General features: G+C 35.4%; 1 protein-coding gene across 1 annotated transcript in view; it reads left to right on the top strand.

Annotated features, from left to right (window-relative positions):
• Positions 1–19,905, top strand: part of LOC120626678 (suppressor of lurcher protein 1-like) — a 377,806-nt gene that overhangs the window by 108,256 nt on the left and 249,645 nt on the right. The window contains exon 3 of the mRNA XM_039894293.1: positions 2,652–2,724. Coding sequence (XP_039750227.1) covers positions 2,652–2,724 — 73 coding nt within the window. The remainder of the gene's footprint in view (positions 1–2,651; positions 2,725–19,905) is intronic.

The raw sequence follows: 19,905 nt of genomic DNA, 5'->3' as shown, positions 1-19,905 counted from the left end.
TTGTCATTCACGTACCTAATTTGTATTTCACCTTACACTCGAAAAGTGTGGTTTGTTTAAATCCCTCATATTTTAACCCCCTTCCAAATAAAAGAATACTAACGTCAACATACTTATGAAGTGTTTGACACAATTTAACAAATAACACCTTTCATAAGCCAGAGCCTCTTATTAATAAAGTTTTTAAAACGTTGCGTAATTTCACGCTCTATGATTTGGTGCACGCATGTGAGAACATTATGGAGAACTCTCAGGATATGCAGGTTTGCTCACAATGTTTTACTTCACCGTTGAAGTGAGTGATATTTTGATTGCTTAAGACGCACATATTTTAGAATTACAAAACTTAGAACTTCGTGCTATGATTCGAACTCGCCCACCCCGAAGCCGAAGTCCTAACCACTGAGCTATCACTGCATTATTTGTTATTCAGACATTATGTCATGTTTATTAATATAGGCATAAGAGAAGAGAAATATATAATAATAATAATAATAATATTGATATTAACTTTGACGGCCGATTGGCGCAGTTTGCAGCGACCCTGCTTTCTGATCCCAAGGCCGTGGGTTCGATTCCCATTACTGGAAAATATTTGTGTGATGAGCATGACTGTTTTTCAGTGTCTGGGTGTTTATATATATTTTCTAAGTATTTATGTATAAAATTCATAAAAATATTCATCAGGCATCTTAGTACCCATATCACAAGCTACGCTTACTTTGGGGCTAGATGGCGATGTGTGTAGTATATTTATTTATTATTTATTAACTTTATTGGCCAAAAACGATCCACACATGCAGAGTAGTATCTGCATAATATGCAGGAGTAGATCTTAAAAGAACAAGCAATAATAGTTTGGATGGTCTTTGGTTACTAAAATAGATTATCTATATATATGCTGACAGTGCAGTAAGTACTGTCAGCATAAATAAGGTACTTATGTCTAAACCAGGACGCACATTGATTTTTATAATTTATATTTGGTTTCAGTTTGGACATTTATTTATATACAAAAATTATTGCTCATATTTCGATGAATATAAATATTTACGCAATCGAAAGATATAAATGGTTTATGTGGTGGCATAAAAGTACGGAGGAATGATTTTTTAAAAAAGCAAATAAAAATGAAGAAATCCATTGAGTTAAAAGGAAAGCTCCGTAAAGATAATGTACCTAAAGGGCTAAAAGTTAGCGAAAATACAAAAGCCCTTGCCATTGTTCTATAAATGTGACGACGCATTAAGACGTGATACTCTTCGGCGTCTTTATGCGCCTTTTGTGTCGGAGACATTTTGTCATAGGCCTTTGTTTAGTTAGTAATGTGTCTCGAGAATGCCGGATATTACTTGTCATGATGTTCGAACATAATACTTACATTAATCTGATACATTTTCACCATAATTAGCTATAGAAAGGTATGAAATACTCTTCTTATAAAGAAACTGAAAAAAAACTTTTATAGGTACGTACATTATTCATCTTTATGAATATACCTTACGTCGAGTTTCGTCTTCCATTTAACCTAACTTTTGCGGCTTCAAATAATTAATTAATTTTCCATTCATAAAGGCTAAGTCAAAACAATAATTGACCTTCAAGCGTCGATTCACAAACTCACTTAAAGCTCATAAATGCCATAGAAAATAGTTAGAGCATGAATTTACTTCGTCTAAAATTTTCATCAATGTGCAAAACAGAACTAAACTTTCCCCTAAACCAATTTTCCGGGCCAATCGCTTATTTAACAGAATTAATTAAATGCAATTGGGATTTGATAAGTCAAAACAGTTTTCCGATTTAAGTTCGGAATCAAGTAGTTTTGGATTTAGTGCTCGACCCAGAAATGAGGCGAGCCGTCGTTTTCATCTCCATTAAACTTTGCTAATGTCCATCGATGGCTGTAGATAAGCGGGTCCGGAGAGCAATACTGATAGTTTTGGTGAGTGCCGGGTAAAAGTCACTTCATCCCAAGGACTTAAATAATAGCTTTTGTTTTGCTTTCACTACAAGTTAGCCCTTGACTGCAATATCACCTTGGAGAAAGTGATAATACAGTCTAAGATGGTAGTTAGTTAACCAGTTAGGCGTATAGCAGTTATAATATACCTGTTTGTACGCGGCTTTGTACTTTAACTATTAAATCGCTTCACGGCACGACTTTGTCTGTAGGGTGGTAACTGGCCACGACCCAGGCCTCCAACCAGACCAGAAAATTCATAAATTTTCAATTCCCAAATTGCTTGAAACTGTTTGAACCCAGGACTGGTGAGCGTTGCGACCTTAAGCGTGGAGCTCACCATTGCGCAAGACAGGTCACCATAATCTCAATCAAAAGCACCATATTAGACTCGAAGTAAACATTTTATGTACTTATATTACTAATGCATTTTCTAATAAAGTCTGCCGTCATAAGTAATCTCATTTTAGCAAAATGACATTTTTAATTATGTAAAAGAGTTTGCAAGATTATTTTTTAGGACAGGAGAAGATCCATTTTGCAAGTTGCAAGTTACTCGGTAAGCGTTAAATTTACACTTGCCAACTAGACTTTTTCTGTGGAAGCGGAGTTACGTGTCCCATATAATGGTATGCATATACTCTAAGGTATAGAGCCATCATCCTAATAATTTTATTTTTTGTTCCAGTTATCGGCGACATTGCTGGTGTTGCTTCACTTATCAATGCACGTTGTGGATGAAGGACAGGCTGTAAATCCTAGTGAGTATCTAAAGCGATTATATAACACTTTTAGAAACCAAGAGCTCAGATACTAATAAAAATGCAGCTAGTTTGAATCAAAATTAAGCAGTTTCCCTGAAACAAAACGAGTTATAGTCAAACAATTAACTATTATAGAGTTGAGTTTTATAACTGCGGCTTTCCATAGTTTTTAAGTCTTTGGGGAGCTGCAATGAATTCTTTATAACGCTGCGCCAGCCGCATTTTAGATTTTTAGCCGTTTGCGTGCAACGAAAGTACCTACCTAAAACCTTTTAACGATCACCTCAGTGCACGAAGAACAAGGAAATGGCGTGGCCTATTAAGTATTTATTACTGGGGATTAATTACATTACATGAACCGTTACATTCGAATAGCAACAAATTAAAATTAATACCTCTACACAAACCAGTTAGGTTTCAATCGCAAACCGCATTGAAATACAGCTACGGCCTTGAGTATTCTTAAAACTTAATCTCAGTAAAATATTTACAGGGGAATATTTATAGCGTAAAATTGCAGTTAAACATAATGTTTCGCAAATCTAAAATCAAGTGGTATTTTCATCAGCTTTTCGCTTTATGGATTACAACCAGTTACGTGCATAGAGGGAATGCACAGGGTATGCAGATGATATAAAATAAAGAAAATCTCCAGTAAGTACGAGCTATAAATACTTGAGGGTAGGCTTTTTATAACTCTTACAATGCCTATCCTTAAGTTTTATACAACTCGTACCGGAGATTTTCTTCATTTTATATCATCTGCATACCCTGTGCATACCCTCTATGCACGCCACTGATTACAACTACAGGTTAGTGCAGATAGGGGCAGGGGTACATTAGGTGTGTGTGGACCATCGTGCACAATAGGGCAGTTGTTCCCTTCACGCTAACAGTCTAATGCGGCACCCATAGTTCTTCTTCTTCTTCTTCTTCTGGGCAGTTTCCGCACGTAAGCGCTTCGCTTGTTGTACGTGAAATTTCCCAATGTTGCTCGCTACTCCAGCCATCCAAGCTCGTTCCAGAATCCCAGCATGCCTACTTTATGCATGCACCCATAGTTATCATTGATGAAAATATATGTAGTACTTCTACCGTACACCACAAATAATAAACGTTCTAACAGCAGATGAAGTAGAAATCACAAAAGTTTAACTTGTGTATGTAACAATACTTGTAACAAGAGGTGTCAAAATTTACGTTATAAAATGATCGGTATACTCAGTTGAGATTTCAATGACAGTGAAGCAGTTTCCAACCGCTTTGTTAGCGACAGCTGCATGCTGTACTCACACAAACTTGCTATGGAGTACTATATGCTATGAAAAAATGGGGAAAATTGTATAAAATACCTACACAAATACTTGCAGTTATACGCCAGTAACGAATTAATACTTCTCTGTCATATAAGAAACACATTTTAGGCCCTGTAGACACCCGCGATAGGAGAAAATTAGCGAGTGATGAAAGTTTCAAACTAAATCAACTCGGCGGTACTAGCTCCAGAGTTTTTCCATTAAAAAGCTTCAACTTCAGTTCTTACCTAATTAACGCTTTATCACGTGTTCGGAAATGAAAGTAAATTTAGAAATTTTCTACTCGAAGTTAAAGATAATTTTAGGAGTTATTTATAATTAAATATGTTGTTTTTTGGAATTGTTCTTGTTTTGTTTTTATTGGAGATTTATATAGGAGTATTTCTTATTCTTGCTTGATGATGGTAATTCTAGTTTTCTATTTGTTATTTTATTTGTCCCACTTTATCTTTTGATGCCCCTACTAGCAAAGTTCAGCGATCATTAGAGCAACGTAAAGTTTTAACTGTTCTCTAATCAGACTACTTTTATTTAACTTAGATTGTAAGGTTAAATAAAAGAACTAGTCCTTCTACTTCTCATACTAGTTCACTGAATTTATTTTTGAAATTACTAGTAGCCTCTAATTTATTTGGGTAGATTAGATACCACCTAGCTACAGTAAGAAGGTATAGGAGTTATATTGATATCAGACTCTTAACGGCTAAGACCCACGAAGTTTCAACTCATTGCCTGACGACGGGGCCGCCAAATCGCTTTCGTATGTGACCACAGCAGTGCATATCTGTTAAGACAATCAACTTTTCCGGGACCACAAATCTCTGACTTCACCGTCTAAGTTGCGCTGAAAATACTGATTGCGTTTTCAAGCTAAAGGACTTTTCAATACGTGACAAAATACCTGGAACTAATTTCCAGAAATCCTTCTCCAAACAGCAGACACCGATAATTCACTAGTCTCTTCATCGCCATCTCTCATCTCTGCATGCTCCATCACATCCTATCGCCCATCTGGTGATCGGTTGCCCCGGATGAGCGCCCCTATCTTCGTTTTACCTAGACATCATCTCTGACATTGAATACGCAATCTTTAACTTTGTATAACTACTATAACTAGTATTCATTTAGAGACAGTCCCGTTCTAAGCTGCCCCGTAGTGCGGGTGTACGTTACGGTTAAAGTTCCGTAGTTTCCCCATTCAGCCCAATTCAACCGTCATTAAGGGCCGAGCTCAACAATAACATCACCTATACAAGAACAACACTATCCTACGAATTAATTGCAAACATGCTCAATTTAAGATTGTACTCGTATTACTTACTTAACCGAGCAGTGAGAGACGTCGCCTTAATTAAGTATAACCGTTACACAAGATATATGAGACGTGGCCATTAATAAATTTATCCAATTAAAATGTATGCGAAGTCCCTTTGGTGTATCTAATGATGTCAAAATGTTGGCACGGATGGATTAATTTCATTAGTGAGATTATTGTAATTTTTATTTTTCTTACATTGCTGATACTCTATCTCTTGTCTAGTACACAGTTGGTCACTCTGTATATTATAGTTTATTTTTTACGAGCTAAATAAATGATCGCATTAAGTCATTTTAAAATGTACCTATGTGCAAAATTGATATGATTTCTGTATGGAAGTAGTCGCAAAATCCTTTCAGATAATCACAATAACTTCAACTTCGTACGTACGAGTACAACAAAAACCACGCGTCTTTACACGGGCCACCATAGTTTGTCCGTTTTTCCGCCGGCGGACATATTGCGTTGTAGACTCCATCGAGCACCGCTTCATGGCTTTTACGTTTACATTACTTATCTATACATAACTGGACTCTTTACTTTAATCCGACATATATCTAGTCTAACTGCAGTTCCCCGCGAATTACACGCAGTTGTAATATTAGAACAAAATATAATATTAAATATAAAAATATTGAAATATTGAAATTGAGCTTGGCCTGTCCGAAAACTGATTTAGTAAAAATTACTTTTGACGAAAAATGTAATCTACTTTTTTAAAATTATATTTACCTGGTGGAAAGTGTTGATGCATTCTAAGATGGTAACATAATGGCGGGCAAACCAGTAAAGGGTCATCATTCCATCCCATTACCGGCCCACTACAGGGCACGGGTCACGCTGGCCAAGTGTAGATTAGTAGACTTCACAGGCCCTTGAGAATATTATGGAAAACGTGCAGCTAATGCCCTAACCCTCACAGGTTTCTTCACGACATTGCACCAGAATGCTCTGAATCACTTGACAGCACGTGTTTGTCGGTAGGGTGGTATCTAGCCACGGTCCGAGCCAGAACGGACCGTAGAAAATTCAGAAATTATAATTCTTAAACTGCCACGGGGCTCATCACTCCGGAAGGTCGTAAACTCCTTAGAATTACCTAGACAAATGTTACCTACATTGTAACCGATGCTTCTATTTTTCCTGCAACATACAGATAGGTAATTGCATTCAGAGTGTAACGACAAAGTTTTCCCATAATATAAAAACTAGGATCTACGATAAACTAAAAACTCAGCAGCTATTTTCCGTTGCTGTAAAAAATTTGCACGACAAATAATAATGTTTTTCAGATCTCCTTTCGAAGTAGCTTAAAAGTTTACGCAACTTTACGATGGAAATGCAAGAAGCAATCTTTTATGAGTAGGCACGTGGAATAACGTAGGTGTTTTTATTTTAGTAATGTGTGTTTGTAGTATATTATAAATAAAAATATAAATATACTACAACAATACACATATTCGCATCTAGCCCCAAAGTTGGGGTAGCTTGTGTTACGGGTAGTAAGATGACTGATGAATATTTTGATGAATAATATACAAAAATACTTATAATTTAATAAGAAACACCCAGATTAAAAAAATAGACATAAACATATACACATATATACAGTCAGAAAAAAAAATCATGTTCATCAAACAAAAATTTTCCCGCTGTAGGAATCGAATCTACAGTCTTGGACTCAGAAAGCAGGGTCGCTGCCCACTGCGTAAATCGGCCGTCAAATAATTTATGTCTTCAACAATTATTACTCGCAATCAGTGGATAGTTTGGTTAAATGTTATTATTTTTTTTCAAACTTCTTAGTAACTAGCTGTTGCATGCGCGTTTGCGTTTTTCTTTTTTTTTTAAACTGATTGAAACCGTTTACTTTTATGAGCAAGCACAAGATGTATATCGGTGTTAATCTATAGAAAAAAATATAATTCCTAAACGCGTGGGTACAGCCACCGCTTGCTTTGCCTTCTTAGAAAGAATCTGGCTCTACTATAACCTATAATGCTAAATTTTGGTAGCGTCGGTGCAGTACCAAAGGTTACTAACTAAGCAGACAAAGTTTTTGTGACGGCAAATCAGGGATCAGAATAAAGATAAATTTATAAAATATTTGAATTCATACTAAAACGTGAACCTATTACAAAAATGTGGGAAACGAATCATAAATATAAATCAGCTGAACCTTAAAAATGCTTTATAGGCTTACTCATTTTATTAGCATATTATTTAAGTCACGTTTCATCTTTAACCCATATCACCTTAGCATTCAAGTAAAGTGACGGCCTTAATTGTATGCTTACTCTAGATGTGAAAACATATTCGATTCTCGGCTCGTTTTGCCAGATAGCCATAAATGCGTATTTATATATCGAAACGATTATTTAGAAATCTACTATATATATATATATATATATGTAAGTAGTTATACATATATATCAAGTAATATATTTATATATATAATAATCTCAGGCTATTGCCAGTTATTTTTCGAATGACACATTCTCAAAAAATCTTCTGAAGTCTAAAGAAGGTATTGAGCATCTGTCAAGGAAATAATTAAAAATACCAACAGTTAATGTATTAACCGATATATTATATTAATGTATTAACTTAATAGTCAATCTTTTTGTCCGGGAAGTACTACAGCCATGCTTATTTTTGCCGCCAAGAATTATTGCTGTGTACCAGTTCTTTCCGGTTCCGGGCGGCACCCTTCGCCTCAGGTTGCTGGTCACGGGGCAGCACTTTGCAGGACATGTTCCTTGTAAGCCTTAATGCAAAGTGTTGTTATAGGAGATGGTTTTCCTCCTACCATTAATTTGGTCCGTAAATTATTACTATATAAAATAAAAACAACAAAACAAAAAGGAAGCGGCGATAGCGCAGTGGGTAGGAGCTCGACTTCACTTTCGCATGGCCGAGTTTGAATCCCAGCACGCTACTGACTTTTCTAAATAATGTGCGTTTTAGGTAATTAACAATATCACTTGCTTTGACGGTGAAAGAAAACATCGTGAGGAAACTACGTGGAGCATCAAAGCTACGTGGAGTCCACCAATCCACACTGGCTGGCCCAGTAATGTTGTGGACTACGGCCTTAATTTCTCACTGTGGGAGGAGAACCGTGTCCTGTAGTCGGCCGGTAATGGGCCAATATGATAATGATGACGATTATGAAAATATAAACAAACGAAAGAATACATTCGATTTTATCTGTTAGCGGTACGAGTGCAAAAATAAGTAATGCGAATATGGAGAAGAATGTGCAGAACAAAAAGGTATTACATTGAAATACTGTGGGAGTAGCGGAATCATAAAGAAGTCTATGTGCAAATAAATAAATATAAATAAATAAAAAATAAATATACTACGACAATACACACATCGCCATCTAGCCCCAAAGTAAGTGTAGCTTGTGTTATGGGTACTGAGATAGCTGATGAATATTTTTTTATGAATATAATACACATAAATACTTATAATATACAGACACTGAAAAATATTCATGTTCATTACACAAACATTTTTCAGTTGTGGGAGTCGAACCCACGACCTTGGACTCAGAAAGCAGGGTCGCTGCCCACTGCGCCACTCGGCCGTCAAATAGTTGTTGTCGAGATTAATTTTACCTTCGGTGGTAAGCCACCAGATCATTCCTGTTATTATCTCACTCCCCCACCATGAAACAATTTATTATTATGCTTTCATAAGTGACAGGCTGAATAATAACAAAGCTTCTCGGCTGATAAAAATGATTGTGAATGGAACGGAAATGAATTTTTCAGCTGCATTCTTATCTGATTGATTCGATTAAACCCATAACACATTCGATATTTTTTAGTTTAACGAAATATATTTAAAGTGGACACGCTGATATTTCATGAATTTAACGATTTTATTTCATTGAGATTGAACCAATTCGTATAAATAATCTATTTCGAGGTTTTTTAGTTTCCCTTTTTATTTCATGCTGTTAATTTAGCCGCCATAGAGAGATTTGAAATGTTCCATTTGACTTTTTAATTCTAGTTCCCGCAACTACGTTTGCGTCGAAATTTTAGCGTGTATATTCTCTGAGCTCTGATCTACCACTTTTCAAAAACGTGCACTATGAAATTCAAAAGCAAACCTACTCCACAGATAACGTATATTTTTTTCAGCATTATAAGCAGCCTAAGTGCTATTCTAGACTATAATCTATCTCTGTGCTCATTTTCGTCCAGATCATATAATATCGTTTTATCGCCCTAATCCAACATTTGTAACTAAACGCAATTGCAATGCAGCTAAGGCCACATAATTTTTCGGTAATAAAGTTACCAAGGCTTTAAACCCTCCATTTGGCAAGACCATTAGAATATAATAGAATAGAATAGAATTTGTTTATTTATCAGAACAACACAATCAGACTTACATACGGAGTAACTTAAACATTTAGGTAGTACTTATTTAATAATAGCTTAAGTCTAAGATTTGTGTCGTGCCAATAAAAAGGTTCTGACTCAGCTTAATGTTCCGGATACTAATGTACCCACAACGCTGGTATTCTGTCAGTACCTATTTAGTTGAGGGAAGTCCGGTTATGAAATCACATATAAAAAAAATAAAAAATAAATAAATAAATAAAAAATATATAAACTTGATAAAAGAAAGTAAACTTCATTATGGAAAGGAGATGAAAATTCATTTTTGTTTAAGTAGTAATGGAAAAGTATGTAAGTCAGATAATAATTTTTAGTTTTTTTAGTAGTTACTATTGTAAGATAGTGCCACATTAGATTTTTGAATGTTCAGTAGATAATAGCGATATAATTTCTTAAAGCAAAACTTTGATTTGGCATTTCTAAAAGGCGGTGGGATGTCGTTCCAGCATTTGGTGGCAAGATATTTAAAACTGCCACGAAATGCTGCAGACCTGTGGCGTGGCATCGATAGTGGTGGCGCTGTAGTTCTTTTACCGTAGCTAGGGTCGCGCCAAACTAATTTCCTATACAGGTATGGTGGTTCTTTTGTTTTAACAACACCAAAAAGAAGAGTGCCTACTAGCAGATTATATCTATTTTTCATGTTTAGTAGGTCATGATCATTTAAAAAATGACTGATGTGAGATCTGGGCGGAATAGTAAAGCAAAATCGGGCGCAAGCATTTTGTATGCGCTGAATTAATCGCCACGATTTACCTAAAAGACATGGACCATAAACAGTAAAACAATAATTTAGTTTCGAAAGTACCAGCGTGTCACAAAGTTTCATTCGAAGATTGATGTTAATGTAAGGTCTAATCCTGTACAGTACTTTTAGTCTATAAAAACAGTTTCGTACTAGATCCACTACATGTTTTTCGAAACGTAAGTTTTCATCCATTCGAAGTCCTAGATTACGAGCATCACTTACATGTTCAAGGCATATTCCATTGATATTCAACTTTGGCTGGTAAGTTAAAATTTTACTAACTTGCTTTTTAGATCCTATTACCATAAATTTAGACTTAATAGGGTTCAGAATAAGAGCATTATGTTGACACCACAGTGAAATTTTATCAAGGACTTTATTCAATTGTCCGATTCATTAGAATTAAACAATTTTATCTTAACATAGGAGATACGTATTAAAAATACTTGTCGCACCAAAAACGAAATATTACAGAATCACGAACGTTACAAAGCTACGTTGTCCTTAAATCGTGCCTAAAGCCTTTGCCCCAAATTCCACGAGAGATCAAAGTAGAGCCAGAGATCGTTCGGGAAATAGTTTCAATTAACCGCAATTTGTGCGTCGCAGAAGCGTAAGATTACAATCTCAACGCTTGCCCCGAGATTAGGTTTACAGATAAAACAAACTGGAATTCAGATAAACTCAACTTAATTCAAATCAAAGTTATTAAGTTTTGCCTTTATAAAGCCGTTTACCAAAGTAAGAAAGCCACTTCAGTTGAATTTAATGGGTCGTTTGAAAAGTTCACAAAGAAGCACTTTTATGACATATATTTTAACTGCGTGAGTCTGTTTTTATCATTAATTTATCAAGACACACGAATTAGTGACTAAAAATTGGAGCAGTACTTTAATTTTTTACCAAGTGACCATAAAATCGATAGAGGTAGGTATACCTGTGGTCCTACTAATGTTTAAAATTAGGCTAGGTTAGAACATTGCACTGAAGCTTTATTGGGTAAGCATAATGCCCGTTGTAAATTATTGTAGTCACATTCGCTAACTTAGCATTATAGTAAGTAAGTAATAGACATTCATATTCGCAATTTATCAATAGTCATAACTTAATACCCAGATTTATAAGTTAAAGAGAAAAAATATATATATATATATATATATATATATACTAGCGGACCCTCGCGACTTCGTCCGCGTATGTGTCAATCGAAAATTTAGAATAGATGTTATGCTAAAATCATAATCATCGTGGCTAGCTATGTACCTACTGTTATTTTACTATAAAAAAAAAAAAAAAAAAAACACCCGGCTAAGTTTGTTGTGGGCTTCTTCTTAGACCAGGACGCGTTTGGAACCCTCGTAGCTTTAGTTTTAAGTTTACGAATGTGGTTATCGCCATCATCTCACTACCGTGTGGTTCTTATGTACGCATCAAAAGTGCCACCTGTGGGCCTACTTGAATAAAGATATTTTTGACTTTGACTTTGACTATATACTGAGTTAGTAAGTTGCCATTATTTTAGTTTAGTAAACGATCGGATACATGCGTACCATACGCATGTATCCGATCGTTGCACCTACCATATGCCATGCTACTTGCTGTTATTTGTGAAGACTTATGTATTATATCTCCAACAATATTTACCAGATCTTCATTTAAATTATACATGTAGTGTCTAATTTTTAAACTTTAAAAAAAAATAAAAAAACCGGTTCAAATTCAACGGAGCTAAGAAGTAAAATTGATAAAAATTTTCATCCCGTTTTCAGGAAGAAACATATTGTTTATCGCGATAAAGGTATTTTACATGTTGACCCGGAATATCAGCTACCACTATACCAAATTTTATTTTATTCCTTTTAGTAGTTTTCGCGTGATATCCGGACAGACAGACAGAACGACAGACAGCCAGACAAACAGACGGACAAACAGACAGACAGACAGACAAAAATTAAATAAAAAACTGTTTTGGACTCAGTATCGATTATTAAGCATCCCCCTGTCAAAATTTTCAAAATATATTAAATGTACAGAAATCTTCCAGTTCCAGTTTTATTATAAGCATAGATATTGCTATTTATCTTTCTGTCATTTTTAAATATTATTTTAATGTATAATTATTTGTGTGCGCATTTTCGGCCTTTTCTATTTGATTTAAAGATTTAAATCAAATAGAAAATGCACAGAACATTAATTAAATTGCAAATCCTTACTAATATTACAAATGCAGAAGTATGTTTGTTTATCCATTTTACACCAATCGAATCAATCAATAAACTTCATTTTTGGTAAAGAGTTCGTTGAAAGGACATAAAATAACCTAGGCTACTTTCTATCCAAGGAAAGCCCAAGGTTCCCACGGGGTTTGTAAAAACCATAATAAACGTGGACAAAGAACAAGCACAAACAACGTATAAGCAACACCTACTACGTAATATATTAAAGGATAATTTAATAAAAAAGTAAACGACTTTAGATAAAATAAGAAAACATATTCATGCAGTTAAAATGTAGAAGTCATAAAAATGTTACTTTGTCACAGTCTCAACCGACCCATTTAATTCAATTGAAGTAGCTCTCTTTCTTTAGTGCTATTTTAATTTATACAATGAACTTTGTTGGCAGCTAACGTAAGAAAGCCCTTAGGATGCAATTCAGTGCCAAACGACTGCTTAAGAGTTCAAAGAAAATCTCGGAAAATATTCAATCAGTAAACCATAATGTATGGTGAATAGTTACACATTTCTGTTATTGAAGATAAAAAAACAAACTATCTCGTATTTTGTGATAATATAATATCGTAAGCACTTCACGTGTTTGCGAAAACGTTGGATGTGATTGCAGTTTATGAATATTTGAACATTCGTATGTACGGATACTGTAATCTAGTAATAACTCAGAACCGCTTTAATTAATTTTAATTAAATGTTCCATTATGTCACGGATTTTATTTTTCCAGTATAATATTTTAGCTTAGCCGGTAAACAAAAATTCCCCCTAGCCGGGGTCGTAGGTAAAATGGGCATTTTTATTAATATGCCTATGCTATTTTAGATATTTAGATAATAGGTACGATAAAGCATCGTGCCCAACATCATATATATTTACATATACAGAATATATTATATAATGTTATTGATAGAAGGTTCCTTTTTTAAAAACATATGCAGTTTAAAATTTGAATTATTTATGTTATGTTGTTGAAACCTTCACTGGAATTGAAGTAATAAGATTGATCGTATACCTATTGGGAATATACCATAATAAATTAAGCGGTGCAGCCATCTTAAATGTTGAGATGTTAGCTACGATTGTTGCTTAGGCAATGATGGAAATTTTGCATATTAAACGCGATACACTTTGTTTGTTTATTGTTAAGTAAATAGTAGCGAATACTGGATTACATTAGTTCAGTCGATTTCAGTGCGAAAAGGCTATAAAAAGGAAATAAAATATATGATAAAGTGTACTCAGATAAAACATAGTTTTATTACACAGATTACAACTTTTGCGTATTATGATTCTAATACGTTCCGACCTAAAATTCTAAATATAAAATTTAAGTTTTCTTTGAATGCTGTTTTGTCATTACAATTAGGTGTGTCAATGTATTTTAGTTTACTTTCATACGATAATTGAAATAAAGGCTGTTTTAAATTATAATCACATCTGTCAATTGAGTATAACTGATATTTTTATTGCTGATGTATTATTACCCCTCTTTTTAGTTTGCCTTATATAAGGTTCTACAAATTATGTTTTGGAAATCGCTTCGCTCTATGTTTATGAATTCATGATGATGTGGTTAGTTCTGGCGAATCTATAGATAATCTTGCCAAAGTTTTACCCTTGAAGCTACATTTATTATTCACAAAATGGAATACCCTGTTTTTCGTATATTGTAGCTGTAACCTGTGGTTTCGCTCTTGTTAATTGTCACTTGTTATTTTATTAATTTTTAATTTAACCCTGTCATATAGATGTTAGGTATGTCGTCGTAAGCTTTTTATTAACCTCTCGCTTACGTAGTTTCTACATTGTAAAATCTATCTTCACATGAATACGAGTATCGTTTAATTTATAGAGATAAGAGCCTATTCTACTCTGAAGATCCATTTAAAATATTGGTGATGTTTAATTTTTATACTTATTTTGAAATCGGTTTATATTACTTTCTCCTTAAGCTATTTAAATTATCACTTGCTATAGCAGTAGCAGAAAAGATCGTGTGCCACACTGTCTGAGGGTGTTCCTAAAGCCTACCAATCGTCACATGGCCAGCGTGGTAACTACGCCCAAAAACCCTTCCCATTCTAAAAGGAGATCCATGCTTACTACTAGATAGTAAACTGGATTGATCACTATGGTATATCAATATAATGATAGTTTTTCCTTCATTCCACTATACGTTAGCCCTTGGCTGCAAACTCACGTGCTGGTAAGTGATAATGCAGTCTAGAATGGTAACGGGCTTACCTGCTATGTATGGCAGATTTGTTATTAATTTATTTATCAAATAAAAACAAACGCATCAAAATGGTAAGTATTAAAGCACCGAAAAACCCGCAGAGGTTTGTCCTCGATGCCGATCTGCAACGATTACCTTAGGTGTTTAAATAGAAAGAATAAAACAAACAGCTGTGAGAAAAACATCCTGCTAAATTGTAGAACAATGGGTACTAAGTAAACTTGTAAATCCATACCCCTGATCGGTTTTTTTCGCGACAGCGTACAAGAACGCTAAATCACTTAGTAGCACGACTTTGAAGGTAGGGCGGTGACTAGCCATGGTTATTCTCCCACCATACCAACCCAGAGAAAAATTAAAATTACGCTCACCGCTGCGCTGCAAGTTCGCCAAAATCACGATGATACTACAGAAGTGATTCATATGCAAAGAACTAGTAATTCTAAGTAGACAAAATTTATAATGAACTATTAAATTATTATAATTACAGATTCATAATCATTGATTGAGATTCGTTCTCATTGTGGGACCACTGTCCACCACGCTGGCCCAGTGCTAATTGGTGGTATCTACACATCTTTGAGAACTCTCAGGCATGCAGGTTCTCTCACGATGTTTTCCTTCACCGTTGAAGCAAGTGATATTAAATTGGGTATAATGCACATAACTTACAAAAGATAGAAGTTCGTGCTGGGATTCGAACTCGGCCCTCCCGAATGTGAAGTAGAAGTCTTACCCACTGGACTATTACCGCTTTAGAACTACGCACAATTACAATAGGACTATTAAATAATAATTCAAAGTTCAAAATTCAACATTCATTTATTTCAAGTAGGCCTAATATAAGAACTTTTGAAACGTCAAGTCTGTCTGTTTGTAGTGATTCTACCACCAGTTCGGAAGGCAGATTCTACCGAGAAGAAGCCGGAAAGAAACTCAGCAGTTGCTCTTTTCCAACAATTATTCTGACAATGCCTAGAACTGCGGTTTATATCTAATTACTTAGGTGAATATTGTGCTTATTCACATATTCAAGTTGCAGCTGCTAGATCACGAATGCCGGAATTTGAGGTTGGGCATCAATTTGAGAGCAATTACCAAATTTCGAGCCCAATAAATACGGTGCTAAATTTAGACGGATGGCATAATAAATTCGCTTTAAATTTATTGCGGCTAAGCCCAGCGGTAGCGCAAAGTAACCGTAAAGTAAAGGCTGCATAGAGAACAAAATAAAACTTAAATAAAAATGAAGCTTTTAAGTTTTATTTTAAGAGATTCAGTTACGCGTATACAACGCTTAAATGAAAACCGAAATATTACGTCACAGGCTTTATAGGTAACCGAAGAAAATCGAAACGTTTATAGTTTCGAGTATTCCACTGCCATAGTTATTCTTCTTCTTGCTTGCAAATTATTGAACAATCTCCCATCTGGTGTGTTTCGTCGAAAATACAAACTAGGGTTATTCAAGGGGCGGATAAACAAATTCCTTAAAAGCCGGCAACGCATCGGTGGCTCCTCTGGTGCTGCAGATGGTTATGGGCGGCGGTGATCACTTACCATCAGGTGACCCACTTGCTCGTTTGCCCGCTACTAATATATAAAAAAAAAAAATAGTTTTTGCTGAAATAAATAATATACAGCCCTAACATCACATGGAAAATTAAAATCAAGTGACTCCTGTCACTTTATTATGTACGCGTTGCGTAGCGTAGGTACCATGCGCGTGTCGGTCTTTTATCTTCAATAGGGTTGCCAATTGTTTTGATTAAATATTTTTACAGGGTTATGCATTATTATACTTATTCCTTCAACAGTATTTCGTTATTCGATTACACGTATACATTTTAGTTATTCTTATTTGCAACTGCTTTTTATTATTTTTATCCCCTAGACGGAAATTATAGAGACCAAGAGTGCTGGACCTTTTGATTGACAGCGTTTCTTATTTAATTATTAAAACACCCACGAGCTTCACTGAGAAATATTGACATAGACTCTCAGGTTATGTCAGGCTACGACTCTCAGCTTTAAAGTCACAACGAAGAATAATAAGACTATGCAACTAGTGAGATATTTCGTGGATAACTCTCATATCCGATAAGAAGAAATTTTCCCACGGTAACATACTATGAAGCGGTGCTAACCAACCAAGGCTTGGCCTTCGACCTCCTTTTCGAGGGAACCGAGTTTGATCCCTGGGCGTACCTGTAACGTTTCGGAGTTATGTGCGTTTTCTATTTACAGCAATATGTCTTACTTTAATGGTCAAAAAAAATATCGTGAGGAAACTTACATGCGTTCTCGAAGGCGTGTGAATTCTACCGTACATGGCCAGCGTGGTGGCTAAACTATTGAGAAAGCACAAAACTGTGTGGAAGAGAGCCTGCCCATATTACACATCCACTATAAAGAATTATGAAAGTCTTCAAGACACTTTACGGAAAATAACCTTACTGAAAATTTGTCTTCCGTAAAGTTTTCCTATGCCATTTCAAATAATCACCTGTAAATAATTCAATCTTTTTCCGGCATCCATCTTCCTTGCCACTAATAACAAGAGGGAATAGGCAAAATACCGTACACCTTATAGGCGAAGTTATTAGGTATGAATGTACTCGTAAAATTTCTGATTTTCTATTAGAAGAAACTTTCCCACGGTAGCATAATATCATTATGAAACGGTGACAGCCCAGTGGGTAGAGTACACTTTCGGGGGCTGGGCTCGAATCCCACCACACACCTCTATCCTTTCAAAGTAATGTGCGTTTTAAGCAATAAAAATATCACTTGCTTCAACGGTGAAGGAAAACATAGTGAGAAAACCTACATGCCTGAGAGCTCTCTATGAAATTCTCACAGGAGCGTGGAGTCCACCAATTCCAACTAGGCCAGCGTGGTGAACTGCGGCCTTAACCCCTTCTTATTGTGGATTGCCCCTCAGTGAGCCGGAAATGGGTTGATATGATGATGATGATGATGATGATACACAGTGGCGTGCATAGAGATTATGCACACTTTATGCAGATGATATAAAATGAAGAACATCTCCAGTACGAGTTATAAAAAACTTAAGGATAGTCATTGTAAGAGTTATAAAAAGCCTATCCTTAAGTATTTATAACTAGTACTAGAGATTTGCTTCATTTTATATCATCTGCATACCCTGTGCATATCCTCTATGCACGCCACTGATGATACACATGGTGTGGGCATAATGTAAATTCATACATTTGTTATTTTCTTCCTGCGAGTTGCGAGTTTGATTTCTCGGAACCAAAAGTATATCCGCCAAGAAGCGAAGCCTTACATAGGTAACAAATAATCTCGTAATGTAAGTAAAACTAAGTTTATAATCCTATGCCAATCTACAAAATCCAAACTGTGTGGGCTAGTCGAGGAAAGTTAAAATAAATAATGAATTCATAAGGAACCAAAACCTACGTTAAAAAAGTTCACATTAGACTAATGGATTATTCTTTAAGCATTCAACTCAAAACTTATTTCATTAAATAAATACATTTACACGATGTTCACAATTAAGTAACATTATACTTCTATTTCTATAGACTAAGAATCAATAATAAAATACTACAAAGGCAAAAAAAAACAATATAAAAAATCAATTGTGGCTCGATTTAGTTACTTGCTTTTACAATTCTGGTCCGAAAGGCGTACTAGCGCAAGTTTATTTCTACGATTTCCACGTAATATTACTTGTGATATTATATTTAACCTCAATGCTATATCTGTTTGCTCGGCTCCGGATGGTGTGGTCAAGCCGACTCAATTTCCGGATTCTGCTCGCAGCGCCGATTATATTCCGAATAATCTCCCACAGCTTTGAGATTGTCTATCCACCACGAAGTGTAAGGTAGCTTAATGCTGGAAGAGCAATGCTAAGCCGTACAACGATGCGTAATTTGCACCAAACACATAATATGTGAGTGATTCCTTCGCTTAATGTATTAAGCGGATCACTCACATCGCTTGGTTATGTCCCTGAGGTATAAGTTTATACTCAGGACCTAGTTACTGATAATTCGTAAGCAGTAGCGTGCATACAGGGCATACACAGAGTATGCCCAGCTGGCAGATGATACAAAATTATCTCCAGTACGATTTATAAAAAAACCTTAAGAGTCGGCATTGTATGACATGTTATACAAAGCCTACAGTAAAGTTTTTATAACTCGTACTGGAGATTTCCCCATTTGCTCGTAAGTAATAATCGTAATAATACGAAACGTTGTGTACCGTGGGCCTAGTAAGAAAACTCAGAGTCACACAGCGGGCACTGCAGAGAGCTTCGCTCGTAGTATCTCTACGTGTTAAAATCATAAATTTAGGCATCGGTAGAAGAACCAGAGTTTGGTAGCCATGGTTCAACAAAGTTTAACGAGTTGTGAAGTTAAAGTGACCAATGGCGAAGCATGTAGCACGGAAGGCCCGTAGATGTTCGGGTACTTATTTTTTTCTTACCAAGTGGTGATCCGCCTACAAAGTAAAAAGGGTATTTTAATTATTATATGTGAGTTTTAAAGAAATCATAATATGATGATCTTAACAAGAGTTATTTCAATATTAATCACGTAGTATTTCGACATAATTTTTTTTGTGACGTAATTTTTATTTGTTTTACGTAACTTTTGATATTGGTGGATTTTGCGCAATCCTAGATAAGTACGCATCATCGCACATTTGGGATGGAAATGCATCATAATGCCGAACCGGGCGTCGGGCCCGGGGCGTTACTCAAATATTTAAGAGCAGGCTTAAATTCAGTTCCCCTTTGTTTTAACCTTTTAAAAACAGGAATGGCCTGTGAAAAGAAATAAAATTGTAGGCTCTCGAAAATTCGTAACCTCCTTTAATAATTAATGCCGTAGTAATTTCGTTTCGGGAAA

The sequence above is a fragment of the Pararge aegeria genome, chromosome 10 (assembly GCF_905163445.1).
Source record: "Pararge aegeria chromosome 10, ilParAegt1.1, whole genome shotgun sequence".
Lineage (NCBI taxonomy): Eukaryota > Metazoa > Arthropoda > Insecta > Lepidoptera > Nymphalidae > Pararge > Pararge aegeria.
The sequence above is the reverse complement of the archived record's forward strand: the minus strand, read 5'-3'. Positions and strand labels throughout refer to the sequence as shown.